Source organism: Sprattus sprattus (assembly GCF_963457725.1).
Source record: "Sprattus sprattus genome assembly, chromosome: 3".
In the NCBI taxonomy this organism is placed as follows: Eukaryota; Metazoa; Chordata; class Actinopteri; order Clupeiformes; family Clupeidae; genus Sprattus; species Sprattus sprattus.
Genome location: NC_137922.1, coordinates 30,873,736 through 30,895,105, shown reverse-complemented (window position 1 = coordinate 30,895,105; position 21,370 = coordinate 30,873,736). Strand labels below are relative to the sequence as shown.

General features: G+C 40.9%; 1 protein-coding gene across 1 annotated transcript in view; it reads left to right on the top strand.

The window, feature by feature from the left end:
* cacna1g (calcium channel, voltage-dependent, T type, alpha 1G subunit) overlaps positions 1-21,370 on the top strand; it is a gene marked incomplete at both ends in the record, with an annotated part of 176,828 nt that overhangs the window by 95,273 nt on the left and 60,185 nt on the right. The window contains 10 exons of the mRNA XM_080833891.1: positions 205-575; positions 9,794-9,945; positions 10,398-10,583; positions 11,023-11,137; positions 11,260-11,415; positions 15,672-15,719; positions 17,581-17,671; positions 18,084-18,265; positions 18,523-19,026; positions 19,371-19,471. Of these exons, the coding sequence (XP_080690017.1) occupies positions 205-575; positions 9,794-9,945; positions 10,398-10,583; positions 11,023-11,137; positions 11,260-11,415; positions 15,672-15,719; positions 17,581-17,671; positions 18,084-18,265; positions 18,523-19,026; positions 19,371-19,471 (1,906 nt within the window). The remainder of the gene's footprint in view (positions 1-204; positions 576-9,793; positions 9,946-10,397; positions 10,584-11,022; positions 11,138-11,259; positions 11,416-15,671; positions 15,720-17,580; positions 17,672-18,083; positions 18,266-18,522; positions 19,027-19,370; positions 19,472-21,370) is intronic.

The following is a 21,370-nucleotide window of genomic DNA, read 5'->3' as shown; positions in this document are numbered from 1 at the left end:
TTTAAATCAGTTTAAAGTGTCATCAGGGAATAAGAAGGTACACAAATGCATGATTCATTGCTGCTACAAGAGGTTATTTATGCATATTGTATCAGTATTAAGCTTTAATTATTATTATCATTATTATTGATAATAATACACATTACATTTTCCTGTCTAAATTGACGCTATCAACAGTGTTGAGTTCACTTGTTTGTGTTTCAGCCATGCTCAGCAGGTCATCCACCATCAACTGCAGCAGTACTAATCTAGACGCTTCCCTAGCCTTTGATCCCAAGACATGTCCTTACTGCATGAAGGCTGCTGATTCCGAGGGGACCGAGGGGAATGATACGGCCGACTCGGACAGTGAGGGAGTGTATGAGTTCACTCAGGATGCCCACTACCGCGATCGTAGGGACCATACCAAGAAAAACAAAATGAGTCTCTGCGCTCGAACAGCTAAGGTGATTGGCTACTGGAGAGTTGTGTGTGATACATTCCGCAAGATCGTTGACAGCAAGTACTTTGGCCGAGGAATCATGATTGCCATCCTTATCAACACCCTCAGCATGGGCATAGAATATCATGAACAGGTAAGAAGCCATTTAATTCGTCTATGATACCCTACCCTAACAATGAGAACAAGAGACCACGCTTCACACTAGGGGCATTTCTGATTTGAGGATGAAATGGATCCAAATCCCCTAAACCCGTGACCAGGCCTTTTATTGGCTCTCCCAGCAATCTCAGTGTTGTAAAGGCAGGCAGTGTGGAAATGCATGACGTTTCTCTTGGTATTCATTCGGTCAGCGCTGCAAAGCTGTGGCACCCTGCTGATGTGAAAGTCTCGGCTTTTCTGTGGGCTTCATGCCATTGATACATTGAACTTGTAGTTCATATTCAAAGCAGATGTATTCTGTTCAGCAAAGGCATGTAGGTATACGCTGTTGTGGGTATTTTAATATTGGCTGCAACATCAGTAATCTAATTACTCATGACTCATGTACCAGACTGTCCTTCCATATGTTTCTTTTATTATTTTATTACTCAGTCTTATGAGTCAGTTCATGTGTTTCTTCTATGGCGGTATGCCTCATTAATTAGAGATTTGAATATTGAGATTTCATGCACACGTACACAACATTGCTGTTGGGGAAGCCATAATTGTATGACGCTGTGATTGAGTTAAATTAACATTTTTATCAGGCCTGAAATAAAAGGATGAATATAATCTGTGACTTTATATCTGGGCTTCAAAACATGGACATATGAATGTAAAGACTGCAGTGTTTGGCACTGTAGAACAGAAAGAGGGAGAGCAGTCAGGAACAGAAAGGTCTGGTTCTTAAAATATCTGGTTAGAGAGATTAGCAGGTGCGTTACAGTTACAACAGATCATGACATTACAAACAATGATACTTTAAACAATCAAAAACAAATCTGAAATAAACAAAGGGAGAGCCAATTAAATTTGTGCTCCTGCTCATACATTTCCAAAAGCCAACTTTACCAGTTGAGAGAGAGCATTGAGAGTTAATCATCTCCAGCTGGCAGGCTGGTAGGCACTGTGTGCCTGGGCATTCTGTCTGTGTTGGTGGTGTGTTCTTCTGTGTATGCACCCTGCAGTCTTTACTGATGTAAGACTGTCAGAGAAAATGAATACTTCTCATTAAACTAGAATGGAAATCTATTTTAGCCAAGGAGAAAGCCCAGCCACCCAGGCCCGCTGTGTGTCTTGCTCAGTCCCAGGGACAAGCCCCGACCCTCCACTCCAACTGGGCACAGATTGCTGACTAGGCATAACGCACACACGACGCATGTTCCATTTGCAAACGGCAGGACAGCCCTCCTCTCCCACACACTAGTTAATCATAGACCTTTGTGTGCCCCCGTGCTCCCCCCCCCCGGGCCTATGGTTTTCTGTACTCCTTGCCCCCCTTCCCCCTCTGATGGAAGGCCTGCAGCCATCCTCTGTGTGGAGTCTGTGGATGAATGTGATAGACGGAGGTAGTCCATCTCTCATGAGTTAATGAGCTGCGACACTGACAGAGGATGATGAGCTTCCTGGTGTGGGTGTCAGTTGCTTCTGAAGTGGAACAACAATGGCCATGTCATTATAATGTATGACTGCTATTGAACAGTACAGCAGCTCATAACTCATCATAACACCAAGCCCAACCCTCTGAACCTGAAAATCTCATGTCTGTGATCATGATTCATTCCTTCTTTGAGATGGAACTAATAGTGACTTCCTACCCTACGCAGACTGCGGGGGAATTGCACCCTTTTGTCCTTTTGTACTTTCAAGGAGGCCTCAGAAAACAACAGAGATTCAGTGGCTTTACAAGTTTGCTGTGTTTTACAGTCACCGGCTGCTGGTTAAAGGATACATTATCATAACAACATATCATGCCAAATCGATACAACTTGCGGGCGATGTGTTATGTCCCTTTGCCCTCAATCAATGTGTGTGTGTGTGCGGGTAATCATGGTGTGGCTGCTGGAATGGGAGCTGTAGGGAGCGTGAGAGTGTGAAAGCTGACCTAATGAACTGATGAACAATCAACAAACATCTGTGAGCCATTGAACTGTGTTTACACTGCAAGGCATGCACAAGGGCATATTAGGAAGGGTCTCCTGTAGATACAAAAGTGGATACAAAGTGTAATATACAATCATTTGTAATAGCAGTCATTTGTAATGGTATGTGGGAAGGGTGGGATTTGTGTGCGTGTGTGTGTGTGTGTGTGTGTGTGTGTGTGTGTGTGTGTGTGTGTGTGTGTGTGTGTGTGTGTGTGTGTGTGTGTGATCGTGTGTGTGTGTGTGTGTGTGATTGTGTGTGTGTGTGTGTGTGTGTGATTGTGTGTGTGTGTGTGTGTGATTGTGTGTGTGTGTGTGTGTGTGTGTGTGATTGTGTGTGGGGGGGGGGTGTGTGTGTGTGTGTGTGTGTGTGTGAGATTGTGGGGGTGGGGGGTGTGTGTGTGTGTGTGTGGATTGGTGGGTGGTTGTGTGTGTGTGTGTGTGTGTGCAAGAGAGCGGGAGAGAGAGCAAAAGAACAGGTGCACAGGTGAACAATGTATAGACCTCTGTTGCTTTAATACAGATTTAGCTGATTTGTCTGATAATGGATTGTTTGGATTTGTTTTTGAAAAATTCCTATCGTTCAGTTCATATCAGTAGGATTTGAGTGTCTCCTACTGTGTGTTGGATGAGTTAACCCTGGCTTCAAGATAAGATAAGATATGATAAGATAAGATAAGACATGATGCAGGGCATGATCAGGATTGTAAGTAGATTCATTGTGTGTGACAGATGTCTTCTGTTCAATTGTGGAAAGAGCTCATTCTGAGTAAGCCTGAGTGCCTCCTCAGTGACCCTACTCACCCTCTCCGGTTCCTACTGAGTTATCGGCGCAAAGGAAGGATACCGTAAGGAAAATAAGAACAACCAGGTTTAACCAGTCTTTAGTTCCTTCAGCAACAAGGCAGTGAAACAAAGCACAGAACAAAGGACTTGATGGTTCTTTGGCTAGGGCCATGTACAACGGTAACTCTTACGCAACTCTTTTAGTACATTTTAATCTTGATTTAATGTTTAATGAATGTTTATGTCACAGGGATCATGTAGTCCACCTACTCACGCTCTCACAGAAACCGTTTTCACAGTTAAAAGTATTTTAAAATTCCTAGAGGAAAGAAAAGTCCATCTATGAGAAATCTGGCAGTATGCACTGGCTTTTATTGGGGAGAACCATCTGGGGAGAGAGGGGAAAGGGGGTAAAAAAGGAAGAATTTGGATTTACAAGGTTACTTAGGTTCCTTGACCTAGTCCCTGAACTAATAAAATCTGATGCCAACCTGCCTAATTGCGTCTGTTCTCTGTAAAATTCCTGTAGGTTTCTATGCTGTCTCCAAGCCTTCATTTCTTTCTGTCTGCTTTAACAGTGCCTTCACTGCTCACCTACCCCAGCCCAGTGGTACAAAAGTGTCATCTAGGAATTTGTGCAGGTTTCCAGAATGAAATATATCAACCAATGAGCACCATTGGGAAAAGTCAGACAACTCAGAAAGCCAAAGAGGGAAAGCCAGAGGTTAGCAGTTTACGTGAGGTTAGCAGTTTACATGAGGATAGCCGTTTAGATTAGGTTAGCAGTTTACATGTGGTTAGCCGTTTACATGAGGTTAGCAGTTAACATGAGATTAGCAGTTTAGATTAGGTTAGCAGTTTACATGAGGTTAGCAGTGTACATGAGTTTAGCAGTTAACATCAGGTTATGAGTTGACATGAGGTTAGCAGTTTAGATGATGTTAGCAGTTCACAAGAGGTAAGCACTTTCACTGAAGTCAAGGGGAACTTGACATGAAGTGTGTCTTTAAAAACACATCTGATCAAATCAACCCCAGGAAATCATCAATCAAGGAAAGTTCAAGAGACCATTAGCCTCTACTAAATCTCTAAATATAATTTGTTTAGCAGACTAGACTTTAAAACTTTGAAAATCCTTAATCCGAAGGCATCCATCAGTAAATAAAAGGCTGACAAATTAAATCATGAACATTTTATTCAACATCAAGGCTTCTCATGAAAAAAAGCATTTGCATCATTGTGAATACAAATCACATCAATTATGTCCTACATTCCCTCAAGCTTAGTTTATGATGTTGCATCATGATGCTTGGTAGGTGATGTGGCTGAACGACAGTTACACTAACCAGGACAAGACAGCATGCCAGGTCCATGTGACATGTCCATGTGAGGGAGAGGGAATACAGGTCTAAAGTATGAATGCAGAAATAATTTCCTCTGCATGGGATTGAAACTGTATGGATAGACCAAAGAGAGTGAATTGAGTGTCATCAGTAGAGGACATCACTTTGGAGGAAAGGAGCAAATTACAAAGATGGTTGAGACCGAGTCCCTACTAATGTGCAACACCTGTGTTGTTATAATATCAGCAAATTCATCATCAGCTGTAGTTTCGCTAAGTCTATCGCAACACATGTCTGGAGGCAGTACCACACTCTCATATTCAATGAAGCAGCCTATAGCAAGTGGTCAAGAGGTCAAATGTTAACAGTGCACTTCTCTTCTTGCCCCCTCCCTCCAAGCTAATACTATGGGAAAGCACCCGGTCCATCCATGTTGTTGCAGAGGAATCATTATCTTTAACCATAGCAGTAAAAAGGAAGAGTGTACTGTAGATGATATGTGTGTGGCCTAATAAGGGTGCTTACATGTTTGTGAGCTGCTTACGAACGATGTTGGCTATATGTTTCAAAAGCACTGGATGGTCCCACAAATATTTTAAACTTAATCGATTTATTGTGTTGACATAAGTTTTGCTCTTCATGTTGTTTGAGGGGTATTGTGTTGACATTAGTTTTGCAGGATGAATTGTTAGGGCATTCAATCAGGTCCCCAACACTTTTGTTTTCTTTGTATGGTGGCTGATAAAAACACTTAAACATAATGGTCAAACTGTAGAGGTGACATTAGAAAGAATATATGATAGATACAACATCAGACATGCTGTACATTCAAGCCTGCAGGATCTCCCAGTTGTATGCCTGTACTAAACACCAGTGTTCTTTGGGGAGTAGACAAACATGCCACTCCATCTGACTGCATAGTTATACTCTAAAAATGTGGTACAGATTTCAGAGGTCTAAAGAAAGTTTCTCTTTGAGCTAAGGCAAATATTTCTTTACATAACAACCAATCTCTGAGACCCAATAGTTTGGTCACTACTAGACAAACCACTTGTTCAGTTTTCATACACCTGCTAGTGGTTCTTTAGCAGGCCTCTCTCTGGCTCACACGCATGTTCCTCCTCTCTGTAGCACAGACCCAAAGAATGCTTTTATAATGTCTAATTATTTGCACAATTGTTCTTTAATCAAGTATGCCTGGGCTGCTTGTAATTATGAGGTATTTCAGATTAATGACTATAATTGTTATGAAAATGCAATACTATGTCAGTTAGTTTGTTGTTTTTGACGTTTTGCTATTTTTAATACAAGATCTGTATGATGGAGTGACCTGCGGCCTAATAAGCTTCCTGCGTCTCACTCCATCTCACGCTTGTACTTAACTGTGTACTGTGTCAGTAGTGGTGGATGGATTAGGGAAGGAGAAAATTGCTATGGACTACCTACACAGTTATCGCTCAAGGTATACCACCATGAACACACAGTCTCTTGATGAAAGCTGTTGTAAAATAAACAATGCTATCCGGGTGGAGGTTTGCCGGTTGATTCTCTCAGAAATAGTGAATGTTGGGTCCTGCTGGTAGGGCTTGCTATTTGGCTCCGGTATTGGGTGCTCTGATAAGCTTGGTCCGGAGCACAGATGGAGGGATAGGGGGAGGCGGAGTTCCTCTGTGTTAACCAACAAGATTTGTTGTCAGCAAAAGGGATGACATTTGAACCAGACACACACTTTATGTTGTACATTACGCACCTGGAAGACCCCCGGTCAAGCAAGGCATGGACCCTGTCCATAGTTAGTAGCTCTACTTTGTAGTTATTTACTCAAAGATCACAGTTTTTCACAGCAGATATGAAGCTAACACAAACAAATAATGTATTGACCCATGTTCTGTGTGGAAATGAAAGCTCCCAGTCATTATACAGGGAATGCGTTACTCATTGTTTGGAGAAGAGCCACCTCCACCCCAACCCTTCTACTTGCCAGGAGAGCATTCCGAGGGAAGTAACAGTTTTTAAAGGCAAGAAATGTAACCTGATTACAGAGTCTCCACTTTGTCTGTGTGTGATTGGGAACCGGAGAGTGCAGGCCAATTATGGATGCTAATCAAGATTGTGCTCCTTGCCCCCAGCCCATCTCATCTCTCACAACTTCCCTGAAGACTTTGCTTTCCATGAAAGCAAATGCATCTTTGAGCTAGCTTCTGCAAGTGTTAGCATATGTCATTTAGAATGAGTGCACACAGATGCCGTCCCAAATCAAAGCTTCAGACAGAATGACAATATGACAAAGCCTGGGGAAAGACTCCAAAGTTAGATGCCTTTTCACATGCAAAGACTGCAGAAAACAAAGACTCAACTCGCAAAGGCTTTAATTTTGTAAAAGAGATTTTAACATCCATCAAATTTAAATGAAATTATTGGATGTTGAGCCTAAAGTAGATACAAATGCAAGTAATCTTTGACCATCTACTTGTCTGTGTCTTTCTGAGGCATGCTTTGAGGAAGGAGCTTTCATGTACAGACTTCAAATGATATGACCAAAGATATGATAATTTATATAATCTGTCAGAATGCTGGAAAAGTGTGATAATTTTTGGTTAGTTTGGGAAGGCATCAGATAAAATTCAAGTGAAATGGTTTCATGCCTATGTGTGCAGTATCATTTTGTACCAATTGTACAACATTACAAAAGAGAGGAAAGAGGTACATACATCATTCATTCATTCATTTACATACATACAAATTCAAATTCATACATAAATATTCAATCATTAATAATTATTCAGCATGTAAAGCCTAATGTTATAAATGTTAGAGAAGATTCAAACTTTCCGGTAACACTTTAGTTGAACCCATTATCCATAAAGCATTATAAACACATTCATAAATATTTTAAGTATTCATAATGCATCATAGCGACTCAATATCAATTTTCTTGACTGCACTCATAACGCATCATGATGTTGCAGTATAGGCCTTTACAGCTTGACGTATCACATATATTATTATAAAAGCTTGAAGTATCACATATATTATTATACAAGCTTGAAGTATCACATATATTATTATTGAAGCTTGAAGTATCACATCTATTATTATACAAGCTTGAAGTATCACATATATTATTATTGAAGCTTGAAGTATCGCATGTATTATTATAAAAGCTTGAAGTATCACATACAGTATATTATTATACAAGCTTGAAGTATCACATATGTTATTATACAAGCTTGAAGTATCACATATATTATTATAAAAGCTTGAAGTATCACATATATTATTATAAAAGCTTGAAGTAGCACCTTTATTATTATTATAAAAGCTATAAGTATTGTAGCTATGTATTGTTATAAAAGCTGTTATGGGGTTGCATATGGGTCCATACAGAGCATTTGACATAAGGCAATCATGTCATCAATGCCATTATCGAGAGGTATTGCATTGGTCAACTGGGCATCATTCAGTAAAACAGTTGATAGTCACATTACTTACCTACAATATTACTAAAAACAAACTTCTTGCACAAACTTGTTGACATGGACATCCCATTTTCTGCACTGTGCAAACTCCCAACGTTGTTTAGTCATTGCACTACGTTGCGTGCAAGATGGTTATCATTTACATGTAGACACTGTGTAAAGTGGCTTGCAAGTGAGAGACAGCACCCAGCAAATAGCTGATCAAGAAGAAAAGCCCTAAATCTACTCTCCAGTCTCTCTGAACTCAAGTGTCAGCTATCTGTTGAAGGTGCAGAACAAGAGCCAAACAGCAGTAAAAGGATGTTTCTAATCATACGGGTTAGAGTGTGAAAATGTGTCAAGAGTGTAGGTGATCCTGGTTATTTGTTTATCAGGACATAAACATTATACGTGCGGAAGAAGGTCCAGACATGTTTCAGATGGAATAGCCTTATTGCATCATCACCCAAAGGGCCCTGTTAAAAGTTTTAAAATGTAAATATCTAGAGAGAGTGACCACGACTACTAAACAGGATACACTCTTTTTAAACTCAAAAGAGCCGTGACAGTAGATCATTCATAAACAGTTTGACCTTGAAACTATAAATATGGCAGTAACATGCAACTGATTTTATTTGGATACAGTTGATTTCCATGACCAGAGCTCTGGTTTAGTCCTGCCTGAAATTTTTCACCCTCTTTTATTTTTTGGTTTTCATGTTAGACATTTTAAGAAGTAAGCAGAGGGAATTTCCTCTGTTCAAACGTTTATTTCTACATTGAGGCTCATTCACCGACGCTCATCTCCCTGTGTCCCTTTCTTGCCTTCAGCACTCTGTATATACCTGCACTTTCTTTTGCCTCTGCTGTTGTGTTTATGTTGAGGTTTTTTACCTCAGGAAGCAGGGGTCCGAGAAGGTAAACTGAGGCGCTAATAGAAAAAGACTAAATGTAACGAACTCTGTTTCATTTAAAAGTCTGTTTTAAGTATTTATAAGTGTTCAGGTGAATTCACAGTCCAGGCAACAAGTGACACTCAACAAATATGAAGCGGGTCTGCTGACCGAGGATGCTAGAAGCATTAACTAGCCATATAGCCGTATTCATATCAATAAGGCAAAATGTCCATCAAATCTCTTCTCATCCAATCAAAGTTAGCGACAAGAACTCATAACATCTGCGCCCTATTTTAGCTGTAAGCGCGAAGGTCTGCAATACCCTAGCAGACACAAATGTAGTAATTTTTTTGTTGACCATGGATTCTTGATTTCCCCCCATGATAAAGCCTACATATACTCAGTTCTCTTCACAACTTCAGAATAAGGGATAATAATAAGAGATAAGAATCTCCTTGTGTTTCTGTTCCCTCTCTCCCTCTCTTGCCTCCCTCTCCCTCTCCTGGCCTTTGTGTTCTCACTCAATCCATGAATTTGCACAGATACACTACACTGGTGACAGCAATTTGCTTTTGCTTTGATCAGACTTCTCAGTAGTTGAATCTGCCATCTGCTAAATGGTTATTTGTTTTGTTAATATGTAATTATATGCATGATTGCCTCAACTGCTTCAGCTACATGTACGTTGCATTCAAATAACTGTATCTCTTCTGTCACCCTCTACTCACCCCCCACTCCCTTTGCCCAGCCGGAGGAATTCACCAATGCCCTGGAAATAAGTAACATCGTCTTTACAAGCCTATTTGCTTTGGAGATGCTGCTGAAAGTCCTAGTCTATGGCCCCTTCGGATACATCAAGAACCCATACAACATCTTTGATGGCATCATTGTGGTCATCAGGTAGCTCTCGTTGTTCTTGTTGTCATATGTCTACATATCCAGTATGTTTAACCTTTAGTCAGAAGTAAAAGAGCTGAAGTTGTTCTAGAGGGTAAGGGAGAGCGGGGCATGTTGTCACACTGTTTCTCTCACAATGACTGCCAACGATGCATCGTATTAGTGAAAATTACCTAAGCCTTGGACAAATATTTAATATTTATTGTAATATCATCTAATATTTCAGTGTAAAATGATTATGCCTTAACTTGAATGTATTTCAAAAAGAGGCATGATTTGCTTACAAACGCCACATTTATGACTTACTGAGCTGCCTTACCTTACAGTGGCAGTAAACTAAGGACAGACAAGGTGAAATAAAATATCAGCAAATAGCTCATAGATATAATTAAGTACTTTGAAGCCTATAACGACCTCACTGCAAGGGGTTAAAATGTTTTACTCATTTCTCCCAGTGTGTGGGAGATTGTAGGCCAGCAAGGTGGTGGCCTGTCGGTGCTACGGACCTTCAGGCTCATGCGTGTGCTGAAGTTGGTGCGGTTCATGCCGGCCCTGCAGAGGCAGCTGGTGGTCCTGATGAAGACCATGGACAATGTGGCCACTTTCTGCATGCTACTGATGCTCTTCATCTTCATCTTCAGGTGAGATCTAGAAAGGAGTTTGCAGAATGTTTACAGTGATTTGATTGTGATAAAGGGACCTCACCCAACTCTAGCACATCTTACTTAGTTTTAGGATAACTAGCACAATGTAGCACAGAACTTGCGTATGTTCTTCCTCAAAAGTTATTTTGAGATTCTTGCCCTATGGTCGCAAAACAAAAAATCTGTTCATGTTATTTTCAAGATGACCTTTTGATTTGATATCCCAATCCCCTTCATTCCTCCACCTATTGGACAGTTGCACCTATGGGTGCTCACACACCAGCCAAGTCTGAAAACACCCTCACTTGTATTCCTTGTACAATATCATCTTGAAAGCATTATTATATATCGTCATTTAGAAGAATAGCATATCATGGCTGGAATAATGATATACATTTTATTCTCATTATGCTTATACTCTTTGTCTTTTATGAAGTATTCTGGGAATGCACTTGTTCGGTTGCAAATTTGGTTCGGAGAACGAAGGTGATACTGTACCTGATCGCAAGAACTTTGACTCTCTACTTTGGGCAATTGTAACAGTGTTCCAGGTATGTGTCCCAAGGAATCGCTCTTTACTTAATTTCCCATTGATGTAGCATCCCTATTGCCTGTACCCACGTGTATTTCTGAGACTATATTGTTTTTCTTTGTGCTGGTCATGTACCATCAGATTCTAACTCAGGAAGACTGGAATAAAGTGCTTTACAATGGCATGGCCTCCACCTCCCCTTGGGCAGCACTCTACTTCATCGCGCTTATGACCTTTGGGAACTATGTTCTCTTCAACTTGTTGGTGGCCATCTTAGTGGAGGGCTTCCAGACTGAGGTAAAGCTGAGACTCCATGTAGATTAGAGCAATTAAGTATGGGTTTACTTAAGATCAGACATTTAAAGAACTTTAAGAAAAATGGCTGCTACGCCTCATACACTTCTCTTACATTTAAATTTGTTTCTATTAATTTTGGTGTATTATAAAACAATGTTTCAACATGTTTTTGCCAGTCCACTTCATTATAAACCAAACATTAGCAGTTGTGATTTGTGAAGTTCTGATGCAATGAAATAACTATGAATTAATGAAAGAAACTATGAAACCTTCATCAAAACTTTCACTACTGGTTTTTGATTTCTTAAAAATTGTAATCCTTAATCTTGCCAAAGATTCTTTTCAGGTATTGCTTTGGAGGTGGAGACCCAACAGATTATAGTTGTCTGTAGCTTTTTTTAAACAACACCTTTGGAATACTGCCAGAAGATACTTTGCTGAAAAATGATACAGCCATGAGAAGAAGTAGTGGTATTAAAGTTACACTGTCATACGTATAATATGCCGTTGCTGGGCAATAGTATTTTCTTCATAGACAATAGCTGTGTCAAAATTGTGAAGCATTCATTTTACTATACCTCCGTCTTCACCAATAAGAAAGCTCCTTGTATACCTGAGAACATATATGCATGCACACATAGTACACCAAAACACCCTTACATTTCTGTTAAAATATGTTTTGCATTCAATGGAATAACAAGAATCTGATGAAAATACAAGATTTATGATAAAACTATAAAGAATATTTAAAATTGTAAGGGCCTGATTTACTAACAGGATTGCGCCCATTTCTGGCGTAAAATAGCGGTCGTAAACATAAAACGGTATTTACTAAGGGGGTGCAGCGCATATTAATGCTTTGAGGGTGTGTACCTGCAAACAGGTGGGATGGTTCGGAAACGTGGGTGGTAACGTAGGCGTGAAGCGCTATTTAATGGGAGGAGTGCGCCTAATGATGAACTGCGTGGTATTTACTAAACTGCCCGGCGAGCGCACATCTCTGATTTGCAGGCTAATTCTCCGCCTCATAAAAGCACGTCTTTACCAGGAAGTGCATTTCCACTGAGTCTGAAAACGTTGATATGGCAGCAGCAAGGCAAAGACATAAACAGAGACAGCGAACAGAAATATTTTTTTCAACTCGTATAATTCATATATTCATATATATGAAATTAAACTTTCCGAACGTAATTGGAGAAATTGATCGCACCCACATGCAAACAGTCCCACCTTCAATCCGCGAACACGTTTACCGAAATAGAAAGCACACATATTCAATGAATGTCCAGGTCATATGTGATGCCAACATGACCATTACTTACGTGGTAGTGGTCTGTCCATGACAGTTTTATCTTCCGGAATAGTTCCATCTATCCATGATTGAGCAACGGTGATATTAGGGAGGCCTGTCTACTTGGTAAATGTATTTGTTTCAGTGGGGATATATTGTAGTGAACCCATGTCCCTTGTAGAACGTATTAATCTCGCCATGTACACATATATATTGTTATAATAGACAGTTTATGCCACCAATAGCATATTATTTATAATCGTGTTCTTTTAAACATCTCGCTGTAGGTGATGGCGGGCAAAACAACAATATAACCCATTCAATCAGGTTCAGTGATTGAGCGAACGTGAACCAATATATCTATCTCGCTATCTATTCGCTGAACCTTAGTTTTTTCTTCCTCGAATCTCCATGGTGGCAGTAACTTGCTGGCAAGTTCCCCAGTCTTTTAACGGTGCGCTAAATAATGATTGCCCAGCGCGTATCTGGCTTGATAAATATCACGGAAAATGCGGGGAATCACCGCGCGTTAATGTGCGCCTGGCAAAGGCGCAGATTAAGATGCGTTCGCAAATCAATCTTAGTAAATCAGGCTCTTTAAAGGGCGTAGTAGGCACAGTTTGCCCAGCGCAGATCTGGCTTGATAAATACCACGGAAAATGCGCAAAAACACAGTGCGTTAATATGCGAACGCAGATTAAGCAGCGCTCGCATATTAGTAAATCAGGCCCTGTAAGTGCTTTAGCGTATAAACCTCAGCACCATGTGTATATTGCAGTGGCAATATTAAATCTACCTTCAGTAATGAGATACACAAGTATCTCCACAACTGCTGATGTACTGTTTGCATACCTCTTCTAGCCTCTCATCTTAGACAGAACTTCTCACTATTTTGAAGTGATGGAAGCTGGCAAGAATGGAGGAGAAGAATCCATATCCTCTCTGTCACACCTTGAGCATAGACTGCAGGAGAAAATCAATCATTTTCATCAATAATTGTCAAAATGTTCCAAGCACATTGAGACCCTGCTGACCTCACAGTCAATTTTTTGAAGTCCTCTGTGTCTTCAGGTGGGAGCAGCGGTTCCTGCTTGTGTGTGCCAACTTATTTCACTGCTTCATCATGAAGTGTTTCCCCTCATGTGATACCATACTGACATACCCATAGGCCCACAGAAGCTAGCTTGATATTGTCTAGACCACTGCCATCCCAATAATAAAGAATAAAGACTATGTTATGGCTAAAGATAATTCAGATATGCTATGGTTATAGCTGTAGCCACAAGGCCCTTTACCAACCTGGGAATAAAATTTAAGATAGAAAAGTTGCACATTCCCTACTTTATTTATTTCACCACAATATCAAGCCATGAGGAGATTGATATATGATCCCAGGAGTCATCTCAGCTTCCACACTTACCACTGGATTATGGTGTTAGAGGGGAGGCTGACATCTGCAACTTAAGTGTATAGAGAGGAGAGGAGGTGAGAGGAGAGAAGGTGAGAAGCAAGCAGGTGTAACACCAGATTACCAGGGAGAACCCCTAAAATCCCTGGAGTAGGGACAAGGTAATGAATAGCGCAGCAGAGTCCCCTGCACAGAAGGGAACAGCACAAAGCAAAGCAAGAGAGAGGAGAGAGACAGAAGAGTCCCCTGCATAGAAGGGAACAGCACAAAGCAGGAGAGAGGAGAGAGACAGCAGAGTCCCCTGAATACAAGGGTACAGCACAAAGCAAGAGAGAGGAGAGAGCAGAGTCCCTTGCACAGAAGGGAACAGCACAAAGCAAAGCAAGAGAGAGGAGAGAGACAGAAGAGTCCCCTGCATAGAAGGGAACAGCACAAAGCAGGAGAGAGGAGAGAGACAGCAGAGTCCCCTGAATACAAGGGTACAGCACAAAGCAAGAGAGAGGAGAGACAGCAGAGCCGGCAGGCAGTTACTCAGTGTTTCCTCTATCATGTCCATTACCGTTGGTCTTAGGATCACTAACAGCTGGAGCTCGAGGACAAAAGAGAAGAAAATGACCTGCACAGTGGGCTGTGTTCATCATCTTTGTCACTTAGTCTGGAACAGGTTCACTAGCTCTTGGCAACAGCAGCCAGATAAAGGTCTGGTCAAGAAGTAAGAGAGGGAAATTGATAAGCATATGAGAGGAATTTATAACTCATGTAAGCTATATCCTTCTGGCTCAACAGTATACTACTAACAGTTTCTAACCAGTTTCTTTAAAAATTGTGGGATATAAAAACGTCATAAATGTCAACTGAAGTTTGTGAACAGTGTACTTAATGGATAGACTTTTCAGTCTCCATGTTTCCATCAGTATACTGTACATTCTGTACACTTTCTCTGTTCTGGTATTGCCAAAACATATTTTAAGGACCATACATTTTATTTGTTTAGGAGCATACGTACGTTCGCTGGATTACCATAGGCTTGATGACCTAGTGTTTATGGAAGTGTTTCCCAAAATCTTTCCTGGGGGGGTTACCGAGACTCTTTTAGCTGAGCATCTATTGTTTTTTCAGTATACTAGACAGATGTCTTTTTTTTAACTTATTTTCTTTTAAGAAAGTATGCTCTAAACTGTTCCTACCCTGTCCTTTTCTACTCACTAATTCATTTTGAGTTTTCTTAGAAGGCATATCTCATTGCAGCTTGCATGCTCAGGTTTGGTATGTCAAATATTTGACCCAGACGTACTAGAACAATATGAAAAGTATGTTACAAGGCTTATTGAATTATCAGTGGAAAAGAGGGCTGACAGTAAAACTGTGAATGCAAAGTACTCACAAAAAACTATTAATTAAAATCTAAAAATTAAAATGTTATTGTTATTCAAAGCAGTATGTGTTAAAGTACAACTAAAACATACTAGTTCCACAGCAAGATACCTGCTTCATATCTCTTGTTTGTATTTTCTTCACTTATCTGCTTGTCCTTTTATTCACTGTGGTGTTACCAAGAAAGAGGATGTGCAGTTGAGCTGTGTTCAGCTGCCGATAGAATCAGGGGTATGTAGTTCTGTGCATGATGTGTCCCCAGTGAGACTAACCAGGAGGATCCCCAGCATTTGTCAGCAGTGTGACTTGTGTTGTTTTTGAAGAAGCAGACTCAACTCAAAGCCCCGGCTGAGGCTCTCTGCCTCTTGAACAACGATAGAATGTTGAGAGAATGTTGTTACTAGTCAGGAACACATAATTAACTACACATTAGTAAGTTTCAATTCCTGCAATCATCCAAGTATTGAAATGAACCATTTTCTTATAACACTATTCAGTCCAATGCAGTATCATTAAAAAACACACACACACACACAAATCAATGTGTCACGCTGATGAATAAAAGCAGGCACTGGTTGTTTAGATAAAGGATGAGGGTATTTCAGGAGAGTCTGCTTCTGACCATGTAGCACTGTGTATCACATCTCTTTAGACACATCACTGTGTACTTGTTCACATCCACACAGCTGTGCTAGGTGATACAGTTAGAGAAGAGATAAATCGCAAGGTCAGTAGGAGAACTCACCAGTTCTAATAGCGGACAATATCCTTACAACCACAGTAACACTGTTTTTCAAATCTCCATTTGACTTGCGGTTCCCATATAACCTGGTATGTGTCTTTCAATTAAATCCAATTGTGAACATGCCTGGTCTATTCTATTATGAGCTCTAGTGTTTACTTGGATTTAGAGTCCATGTAACTTCAATCCAATCAAGCTTTTATTTTATCACATTTTAATGAATTGGCTGCACCAGGCCACCCTTTCTTCCTCCTTAGATGAGCTGAGGTGTCTATACCAACTGACAGCTAAGGCAGACCCTGAGGTTTCTATACCAACTGACAGCTAAGGCAGACCCTGAGGTTTCTATACCAACTGACAGCTAGGACTGGGGCAGCCTCTGTCTCGGGTCCTATTAGGAAAGAGGAGGAAAAAGGAAAGAACAGACAAGTGGATCAAGTCTATTTATCAGTACATTAATAGGAAACCTATACCGACAGGAATGTTAGGTAGTATATGGTGTCCTCAGGCTTGGGCAAGAAGTGCCCAAAATAAGTGACGGAGGCAAATGGTTTTATGAATTATGTCATTCATGAAAGACAACAATCACTGGGCATCCATAATGAGATTCTCTGCCAACTCCACCTAGCACAGCTGTTTATGTATTTGAGTTCTGTAGTTGTTTTGTGTTCCACATGGGGACAGATGTTTACCCCCCGTCTTTTAGAAGAGCTTGTGTTTCACAGTTTCCTTACATTAGAGTTATTTTGTGTCATCATTAATTTACCGGATTTTCTTTGTAGTGATGTATAACTTCATTGGATAACACCTCCCCATTAATATTACATGTTATTAACCTTTGTAACACTATGTAATTGAAATATTCTATGATCCCATTGGTCTGTAAGTGTTGATGAGTCCAAGGTTTTCCTCTTCACTTTACATTTCCATTTCTGTTAGTCTACAGAATATGTAAATCCAACCCTATTAAAAAAATCTGACATAAACACATTATTATTATGATAATAATAATCATCATTATTATTATTATTATTATTATTATTATTATTATTATTATTATTGTTATAAGTAGTTGTATTACTGTGCTTATGGACACTGTCTGTGCCCATGCAAAACGTAGAATGTATAACTTTGCCTGAGGAGAAGTTTCACCTCCAAAGTAAGAGTAGGAGCAGGCAGGGCCGTCCTCTGTTCAGGCCTGAACATACCTGTCTGCTAATAGAAATACACACATAGAAGCACCACCAGCAACACAAACACAACTCATTGCATACATTTAAAGACACACTTTATGCTTGGACCTCCCCTTTTAGCTGTATCTCACCTCTTCCGTTTTCTCTCTGTGTGAAGGGAGATGACGATAAATCCGAATCAGATTCCATCCACACTCGAAGTATGGAAGACGTATCCATTAGCAAGAGAGATATGACTGCCTCCACTGGTAAGACTAGAAAGGATCAATGACAGAGCATAGTTAATAGAATCTTTGGTTATTTCCATTTCCATACACCCAAGGATCCAAATGTTTGTATGATTCATTACAACTACTGTAATTAGACTCTAGAATATTTGCACTTCAGTCATCCACACCATTTCTATTCTCGGTACAGAAGAAGTCCTTTAGGTCCTATAATCCAAACAGGTATATACAATATATAAACAAGCATGCCATGTATAACTCTCCACACTACTTACATTTTCGGTACGTCAACAGTAGTTTTCAATGTGCAAGGTTTTTGTTTCCATTGCTGATAACTAGGTACACTGAAATCACCTTTATTTTTGAAGCTTTTGTTGTGCTCTAAAAAGTGTGTTTGTGCCTCTCATACTGCACTACGCCACTGTCTTCATAGTGGTGCCTATCAATGGACATGTGGACCTGAAGACCAGCCTCACCCCCCCTGTCATCACCCACACTGCTGCCACACCCATGCCCATACCCAAAATTGCAGGAGGAGGGGATCCTGCCTTGACCTTTGAGCCTCGCAGAGGCAGCAATATCCCTGTGGACCCCAGCTTCTACAACAAATCTCCAGTCAGTGTCGTTTTTTGGTGTTAAGGAATTTGTAAAGGTTGAAAGTAAATAACTTAACTCAGACCATGAAAGTCATAACAGTTTCTGAGATTGTAATGGTTGGATTTGAGTCAAACATTAATGTGAAAATAAACTGTCACTGCCAAAGAAAGAATAAAGGCCACAAGGGGGTGGCTAACGGCTTGTAGCCCAGTTGCATTGACCTAAAGTGCTCTCCTCTTTCTCCATCTCCATCTGTGTCTTGGTATCCAATGCAGACAAGTGTCCGCAGCTCACCTCCTCATGTGCCCTGGAGCTCAGCCAGCAGCTGGAACAGCCGCCGCTCCAGCTGGAACAGCCTCGGCCGCGCACCTAGCCTCAAGCGCCAGAAGCGCCAGAGCGGTGAACGTCGCTCACTCCTGTCAGCCGATGGCCAGTCCAGTTCTGAGGAGGAGGAGGTCAGTGGAGCTGATGGGGCGGGAGGTGGAGAGAGGATGTCTGAGTGTGACGATGCCTCTCTGAGCCGGACAGACTCTTTTGGCCAGCAGGCGCAACACCGCCGCATGGAGTCTGTGGAGACGCGTAGTTCTTTGGACATGCCCCCTGACACACTGCAGGTCCCCTACCTCCACCGCTCTGCCAGTATACACAGCGCATGGCCCCCACAACACACTGCGGCTCAGGACTGCAATGGGAAGAGCTCACCCTCAGCCGCTACTAACCAGCTGTCCTTAGATGAACACCACAGTGAGGACGAGAATGTGGAGGAGGAGGGCAATATGGTGAATGTGCTTTACATTTCTGAAAACTGTGAAGTTAGTGGTCATACAGTACATTGAAACTAAATGTATTATCTGCTTTTTGTACCAATAAGCAATGTATATGTCTGGAACTGCTTTGTTTAGTCAGCTACTTAACAGAAGTTTCAGCCCTTTTAGACGAGTGCACAACCTACAGAACGTGTTTAACCTGCATGTGGTTAACCTACGTGATTAACCTACATCTAACAGCTTTCTTATAGAAGTACAACAGCGTCAGTGTATGTCCACCGATAAAAATATCCCAGTCAAGAGTTCATGCCCAGTTTATAAACAGGAGCTCCATTCTGCCCCTGTTTGTGCTTCAGAGTCGGCGGCTGCGTCTGATCCAGTGGTTGTCACAGAAACAGCCTGACTGGTGTCGCCAGAAGAGCAGCTGGGCCCTCTACCTGTTCCCACCGGAAAACAGGTTGGCCTTCTTCTCACCCCTCATCATTTCTTTTTTTAAACGCTGCTCTTCATCTCCATGTTTTTTTCGACTCACAAACTGTACAAAATTGGAGGAGACTTCCTGTGACTTCTTGTTCATTCAGGAGTGCCCAAATGCTCTCTGTATCTTGCAAGTTGCATGGCGTGGGACTCTCTTCTCCCAGCCACGTGGATGTGGCTTTCCCTGGCACCCCCACCCCCACCTCCCCCCTCACCCCCTTCTTGTTTCATCCTCCCTCCTGCTCTTTGAAGTGCTTGTCTCTTCACATCACAGCTAGTGAGTGAACACGCTTATTACAGGAGGAAGAAGTGACAGGGAGGGGGTGAGAGAGGGAGCGTCACAGCCCTTTACTAATTAAACATCAAAGCAGGGATCATCCTCCCCTCCACACCACCGCCACACATAGGAATCTCTGCTGGAGACATTCCCTCCCAGCCATGTGATATTTGTTTAATTAATGAATTTATTTTCACAATGATTCAGTTGAATAAAAGCCAAATAACAGTTTCAGATGTCTAGCATTGTTCCGGCTTAGTGACATCTAAAGAGGATTCCTGAAGGTGGTTGTAAACAATCCCTGTCAGCTGTCACTGGTTGAACCAAATCTGTGCAGTGTCACAAGCATTCAGAAGGGCTTTAAACTGGTCAGGATCATGCTTAGGGTCCTAGTATTTACCAAATTTGGTTTGCCAAATGACTTCAAATATTACTACTGATGGACATTACTGTAAAAGGTGTCAAATATATGTGGCAGAAGAAGCTGAAAGAAGTTATAGTTTTACCAATTGGTATATATCATACTCAAATGCTTTATTATACAAAACAGTTGCAGAAGGGGGTAACACTACTTCAACCTCCTATCATAAAACATAACAGATACTTTTATCCAAAGCAAATTTATGATAATTACAATACCAAATGAACAGTACACATAGAAACATTAGTGTTAGATAATTATAATAATAAGAAGAAGAAGAAGAAGAAGAAGAAGAAGAAGAAGAAGAATGGGTTCCAATTTGACCCTTGAGCAGGCAAGAATAAGAGGCTTTATTTTATGAATGAATACTTTTAATTTGAGCAGGTACAGGGTGCTAGTGAAGGGTGATCAGCAGGGGAGTGACGTGTCCTCTTTGGCTGATCAAACACCAGACGTGCTGATGCATTCTGGATCAGCAGCATAGATAGCCTCAGCACAGCATATTGGGTGAGAGAAAGTGAAGCAGTATAGCCTCAACACGGCATATTGGGTGATAGAGGGTGAAGCAGTATAGCCTCAGCACAGCATATAGGGTGATAGAGAGAAGAGCAGTATAGCCTCAAGACAGACACCACATGCTCAGAGAAGCTAAGCTGGTCATCTGACAGGACACCCATGTTGGGCCCAGTGATTTCAGATTCATATTTTCATATTTTTTAAATTAATTCTAATATTCCAGTGAGCTGTGAATATCAAGAGCTCATTCTTTGAGAGAGAGAGCTGAAAGCTGAGATGTCATTGAGGTATGCTGAGATTTTAGCATCATGACACGGCAGATGGCGTATTTTGTCAGTAGCTGACAGTGTTCAGTGATATAACAGTGCCATATGACAAGCACTGGTAATTGTCTTCACACGTTTCAGAATTGTTTATGCTATGACAGCTTTTGAGAATTTCATATAAGCATTATGTAAGTAAAACAGTTATGACTGGATAAGGTGTCTGAAATGATACGTTTATGATATGCGATGTGACCTCACTCTTATGATGGATAATTCACTTTAAATTATGTAAAAATGTTCTTCAAATGACCAAACAACAGTGTATATATACAGTATATACATAAATGATTTATGTGAAAAGGCTAGGGTGTAGAAATATGAAATGTAGGCCTACTTAGT